Source organism: Triticum urartu, unplaced genomic scaffold, assembly GCF_003073215.2.
Source record: "Triticum urartu cultivar G1812 unplaced genomic scaffold, Tu2.1 TuUngrouped_contig_5152, whole genome shotgun sequence".
Taxonomy (NCBI): Eukaryota; Viridiplantae; Streptophyta; class Magnoliopsida; order Poales; family Poaceae; genus Triticum; species Triticum urartu.
Genome location: NW_024115803.1, coordinates 12,524 through 19,049, shown reverse-complemented (window position 1 = coordinate 19,049; position 6,526 = coordinate 12,524). Strand labels below are relative to the sequence as shown.

Below are 6,526 nucleotides of genomic sequence, written 5' to 3'. Positions count from 1 at the left end.
CCCGGTGAGGCGGCCCTGGAAGGTGGCGGCAGGTGAAGCTCGGGCTGCCCGCGGTGGCATAGCGTGGTGCTGTCCCTGTCCAAGGCGAATCTGCACCGGTGATCTGGTGGCTTGGTCTCCAGATTAGTTCAGATCAGAGACGGTGACGAGCGCGTAGGATCCCTCTCGACGGCTCTCACAGTTTGGAGAGGTGGGGTGGCAGCCCTCCTCCTAGGCTCCAGTGGTGGCACCTACAGGCAGTGGCCAGTGTGCCAAGGGCTTCCATGATGGTAGTGCTGTTGCGGATGGTCTCCGGATCTAGGCGGCTAGATCTGGGGCTTTGAAGGCGGTCGAGAGAATACACAGTTTGTCGGCTGGATTACTTGGACAGATCCGGGTGAAAACCTAGTCTTCGGCCTGTGGCCGGAGCCGATGATGGCGACGCCCTTGCATCATTTTCTTCTTGAAGGCATCATCGAGGTGAAGCTCCCAGCTCCTCCCGATACCTACGGGGGAAACCCTTGATCAATTGATCGGATGATGGCGGCGCTCTTGTGTCGTTCCCTCCTTGGGGGCGTCATTCTTGGAGGTGTGCATTGGATCAAGAGACCAGTGGACGATTTTACTGTTTTACTGGTGGAGCGGCGTTTCTTCTTTGCATCGGCGATGTGGAGTCTCGGCGGCGTGGTGCAGCAGGGTCTCGGCAACGGCTGTGTGATGATGGACGCGCGTAGGGAGGTGTCGTTGTGTGACGTCGTGGTGGCGTCGACTGCAGGCTTGACGATTGATGCGTCGGTGCATGCTCTGAAGATGGATCGGTGGAAGATGGCGGCAGTAGCCTCTAAGAGGGCGCCGAACCGGTGAGTGCCCCAGAGCAGGTGGCTTAGTTGGGGCCTCAGGTTTTAGATGTTAGGCATTGGTGCGAGGTCTGTTTAGTATTTGGTCCGGACTCTCGGCACCCTTTCATCAGTTAGATAGGAGTAGCGACGGATGTTGCGAAGATGGCGGCTTCAGACTTATTGATGTATTTCTTTGTAAGTCTTTGTGAATAATCAATTAAATGGCCGCATGCATCTTTCAGATGCAGAGGCCGGGGGTCATCCTCCTTTTCAAAAAAAAAATCTTCAGTTTCATCTACACTATGATGCAGCAGCAAGCATGCTTTCAGGACATGTAAACCTGATCATTCCCAACATAGATACAAAGAAGAAGCAATGACGTACAGCCATCCAACTTGCTCAGACAAACAGGTCCAAGCAAGTAAGCAAGCAAGAGAGAATCAATATTACATTTCCATCATCACAAAGTATTCAGCAGAAATAATTCAGAATTCAAATCGACATTACAATAGTGAACTACCTGAAACAAAACACAAGTTTTTAAGCAAAAATACAGTCTTGACTCTTGAGTCATAATCGCAGAAGGTAAGCAAGAAAGGCAATCAAACGCGTCATTTTGCCGCAGGGGTCCCAAATGCAAACATATATAGCTTAATTCTCGAGCGAGCAAAGCCAGAATCAATATTATATCTCTATCTAGAAGAGTATTCAACAGAAATGCCAAGACAGAGAGGTTGTGCCCTAATAATTATGAAAAGTGAACAATAGGAATTCAACGTAGCAATTAGCAACCAGACCACTATCGCCGTCTTTCTGAATGTGACCATCACCCTGCTACAGCTTCTTATTTCCAGGCCTTCCTTTAGTATGGCACTCCAAATCTCCAAGTAACCCAGCCAACCGCACATCATCCTATATATCAGCGCCAAAATCAGTTTTGGACAAAAGATGCATGTTGATGGTAAAAGAAAGAATGGTCAGTCTGTAATAATACCTCTTGCAGTTGGTGATGAGGATCGTTCCACTCGGAAGATGAGCATCTTAATTCTCATCAGTGCCACCATCTTCCTTGCTCTTTTTCTCGTCACCACAAATGTCTTCACTGTCCTCTTCAGAACACTGGTATTCCTCACAAATAGTAACTGCGGGATGGTTTGGATGGGCACCTGCTTCAACCCTGATCACAGCCTCTGCAGCCTTTCTCTCGGAAGGTGTAGCGCCCTTATTGTCAAGCCTTGCCGTTGCTTGTTTAAGACATGTGAGATGCTCAATGCCTAAATAGAAGCCATATGTTTTTGCCATTGATACATTGATAAGAAAATCAAGCTTCTTAAGCTTGGGCATGGACCCTTTGACAAATGTGACGTATGCTGACGCATCATTACTATAGATGGTAAACTGCTTCAGACTTGGGAATCCTCGGACTATAACCCTATCATCAGGTATTTTTCTAAACCACAGTACAAGGTGAAGTAAAGCTGGGAGCTCTCCAAGAGTGACCAGACCCTCCTCTGTCAATTCAGCTAAATTGATGTCTAGGAAAGAAAGGCTGGTGAGTGCTGGAGCAATCCACTCTGGAACTTTCGTGAAATAGTAGTCACCGACCATATGAAATTCTTGAAGGGTAAATGGCAATGGGGACCAAGACCCTAAGAATTCGAGGGAACCATCGTTCCCTCTTATCCTTAAAGACCGGAGCTTGCAGCTACCAAGCTTGCACAGTGAGGAAAGTAACATTTCTTCATGCCTCCTGAACTCGTCAGATTCTCCACCATTGAGATATATATCAATTTCCTCCAAACCTGGCAGGTTCCCAAGATCCTCCACCACATCTGCTGGACTCTTGGTAACACTAAAGCCTGATATCTCCCGTAAGTTCCTCATATTTCCAATCTTCTTTGGTATAATTGTCCAACCTCCACCAATTAAGTGTTGTAGTTTGGTCAGCTGAGCGAATCCAGTGGGCAACTCTTCCACTGGTGTAGCTCCAAAATGTAGTGTCTCTAGGTCACGTAGCAACACGATCCCTGACGGTAGCTTTGGAATTCTCGTGGCTGGAAAGTTTAGGTACTTTAGATGGAACAATTTGCCAATACTTTTCATATCATACTTTTCCAAACCCTCACAACCTGCAAAATCCAGTACACGTAGAGCTTCAAATTTAGCAAGACTAGGCAAGTGTTTGATGCAAGCTGAACATGTTACTGTCAGAGATCGAACATGGCTTAGATCTTCTTGTGCGAGTAAATGTGCAAGCTCATGATCAATGTGCTGGATTGATAGTCGCCGAATAAAACCTTGACGATTTGCTAAACTTGTTTGGCCACCACCTATCACAATGATGAAATTATGTTCATTTGATTTTGAAATAATAATTTCTAGCATCATGTCATGGACTCGGCAAGCACGAGCCTTGCCATCATAGCCGATGTCCTCAGGCTGTACCATGCTTTTGTTGACAAGCTCATAGAAGTATCTCTCAGCGACTTCTTGCTGGCTTTGTCCACGCTCTTCAGAGATAAATCCTTCCGCTATCCACCGCCTCACTAACCTCTCTCGATCAATCACATAATCCTCGGGGAATACACTTAAATACAATAAACATGTCTTGAGATTAGGTGGAAGATCATTGTAGCTAAGTAATAGTATCTTACTCATTCCCTCCAAACTCTGGTTATTTTCCAGTGCAGAACCAATTGATCTTCTAATCTTCTCCCACTCCTCCTTGACAGCTGGTCTATTTGCTAACAAACTAGATATACTAACAATTGCCAGTGGTAGGCCTCCACATTTTTTCAGGATTTCATTTGAACTTTCTTTCAGCATATCAGGGCAGTGGTCCTCAGAGCCGAAAATTCTTTTGAGAAACAATCTTTTGGAGTGAAGATCACTTAGGGCTGCCATTTCATATACACGGTCATCACTACCAGGACAACATGATTTTGCCACATCAATAATGCGTGTAGTAGTTATAATTCTGCTAGAACAATTATTGTATGGAAAAGCACACTTGATATTGTTCCATGCTTGAGTAGACCATATATCATCCACTATGACAAGATACCTAATAAATAGTAGCAGATGATGTTAACTGGTTTTGAAATGGAATTCAACTAGAAAAATAATTTAGCATACACCACTTCAATACTATTTAAGTGGAAATACACAAGTCTACTAGTACTCATTCAAAAAACAACAATGTTTATTTGATATATTTTTATGTGCAAATATTGTTTCTCAATGCTTACTTGGGTATATATGGACTATATTTTAATACAAGAGACAAGGATGAATTGCACAAGCCACAATTGTTCTTTTTTTTCTTTACGTGAAAGATATAATTGGACATCCAATAGTAATGAGTAACTACCAAAATTTGTGAAACATTTGTAAGGAATGTTCTGAAAAATAACAACAGAAGTTAAAGTTACCTTTTATCTTGAAGCAGTTCTCTTAGCTTCGCAATGGACTTCTTTTCATCCCAATCACTTGTGTCTTTTGTGGATCCATCTTGGCATGGCACTTGAGAGATTACATCCTTTATAATATTCTTTATATATGGCTTTTGTGAGACCGATACAAAAGCCTGACAATCGAAATTCCCATGAATCTTGCGATAGACCTCATTTGCGAGTGTTGTCTTTCCTAATCCACCAAATCCAACAATTGACAACACCTTACGATCCTTGGTGGAGTTGTTTGTTTCTTCTTTCAACATCCACTTGACAAGATCATCTCTTGGACCCTCCACACCCACAAGGTGTGCCTCCTCGGCAAACAGAGCACACAGCCGAGGATCCACGGCCGCATGCTCGGTCTTGCTGCACGGAATCTCACTCAGCTTGTAACAATCCTTGAGCTCTTTGACATGCTTGATGCGGGCCTTGAGCTCGTCGATCTGGTCGGCAATTCCAGAGCGAGAATCGAGCGATTTGAGGAAGCGAGTGGTTTCACGGAGGAGCTCCTTGAAGCCTCCCCGACGCCTGCGTTTGCCGAGGCGACGGATGAACTTGTCGATGCAATCCTCGGTATCATAGGCCAACTCCCTGAGCAGCGATATCCACGCCTTCACCTGGACATCAAGGTCTTCTAGCATGGTGTAGTTTTTGAGCGCGGCATGCATGCTGGTCAGCTCAGCTTGGAGGGAAAGGATCTCACCGCGGACCCCTCGTATGCGGCCGTACTTGCCGGCGAGCAAGTCGGCAAGCTTCCCCAGCAGGGGACCCATCACGCCATGGGAGGCGCTCACCACGACCTCCATGGATGGATCGATGCCCTCTGCTAGCTATGATGCTCGTCTCTCTCGTTGGTGTTTGTCATGCGTGCTGCTGGGAGAGTGGAGACGGAGAAGTGAGCGGATGGAGGAAGAGGAAAGGAGTAGGCAATAATTGGGTGCTGCGTAGCAAGCAATAATAGGTAGGGATGGCATGTGTTGCTGGGTCCTCCATGTCGATTTCATGAGTGGATCAAGGACGACAATGATATACATGCACTGTTTTAGATAAGGAGTGCACAGAGGACAGAGGAATCTTGCTCCTTTAGTAAGCGTGTTCAGGTTACTTATTAATAAATACTCCCTCCGCCCCGTAATGTAAGATGTTTTTTGACATTATACTAAAGTCAAAAAATTCTTACACTATGAAACGGTGGAAGTATTTCAGAATGCAGATGACGAGTTTTCAAATGAATTATGCCTGCAAATGTTGGTAGGAAAACTACGGTGGCGTTGGAGCACTGCCCACCCAATCGTATGGATCGAAACACAATATACGTACTGTGTGGGAAAGTGGAGAGAACTGTCCTCATCAGAGCAAGAGGAAAGGAATAAGTGAGTGCTCCAAGCTTTTTGACAACAGCTGGCAATGGCATGTGCTCATGGGTCCAGCATGTTGAAAGCAGATTGAGAACAATTCTTATAGACGTTGTTGGTCCTCCAAGTGCAGATGTTCGTAGGACAGTAGCAAATTTCCCTCAAATGGATGATCTAAGGTTTATCAATCCGTGGGAGGCGTAAGATGAAGAAGGTCTCTCTCAAACAACCCTGCAACCAAATAACAAAGAGTTTCTTGTGTCTCCAACACACCCAATACAACGGTAAATTGTATAGATGCACTAGTTCAGCGAAGAGATGGTGATACAAGTGCAATATGGATAGTAGATATAGGTTTTTGTAATCTGAAAATATAAAAACAGCTAGTTGTATAGGGGGAGTTGAGAAAAGTGTTGGAAGATGGGCAATCAATTGGGTTGGTGGGTACGAGCTAGTTGTAGCTGAAAAACTTTTGCTGACTCATCTACCTAATCACGATGGCTCAGTAATGTTATCTTAGTGGAGTAGTGGTTGATTAGCATGTTCATCAAACAGTGTTAAGCGAATTATGGCCAAGACTCTATTCCTTGTCGGCCAGAAAGAGCCAGGAAACAACTGGGGTGGTGCGTGCTGAGTAGTTTCGTGCAAGGAGCGATGGATTGATGGCTGGCATGTGCGCGTCGTCAAGCGAACTAGTACTAGTCAACAACAATATTTAACTATATATACACTATCTACTGCGGGCTTAATTTGCTTTAGGAATAGTTTGGTATCTCTCTGACGATCATGTACAACCGTCAGACATTGATCCTATGTGATTAATTCAGCATGCAGCAAGGTTACTTTCTTCCCATCTTACAGAAAGAGAAACAAATTGTTGGTCTTGGTACTAGTAGCA

General features: G+C 44.9%; 1 protein-coding gene across 1 annotated transcript; it reads right to left on the bottom strand.

Moving 5' to 3' along the window:
• Positions 1-1,249: 1,249 nt before the first annotated feature.
• On the bottom strand, positions 1,250-5,249 carry LOC125528840 (disease resistance protein Pik-2-like). Its single transcript, XM_048693272.1, has 3 exons — positions 4,250-5,249; positions 1,813-3,882; positions 1,250-1,730 (listed from the first exon to the last, which is right to left on the bottom strand). The coding sequence occupies exons 1-2, from the start codon at positions 5,077-5,079 to the stop codon at positions 1,860-1,862; spliced, it is 2,853 nt and encodes a 950-aa protein (XP_048549229.1). The 5' UTR covers positions 5,080-5,249; the 3' UTR covers positions 1,250-1,730; positions 1,813-1,859.
• Between the last annotated feature and the right edge of the window lie 1,277 nt (positions 5,250-6,526).

Bases quoted from the DNA above. Each gene is read 5' to 3' on its own strand.
- LOC125528840 (XM_048693272.1), bottom strand. From the start codon at position 5,079: ATGGAGGTCGTGGTGAGCGCCTCCCATGGCGTGATGGGTCCCCTGCTG. The intron at 3,883-4,249 runs GTAACTTTAACT...ACTATTTATTAG, and splicing joins GAACTGCTTCAAGATAAAAG to GTATCTTGTCATAGTGGATG.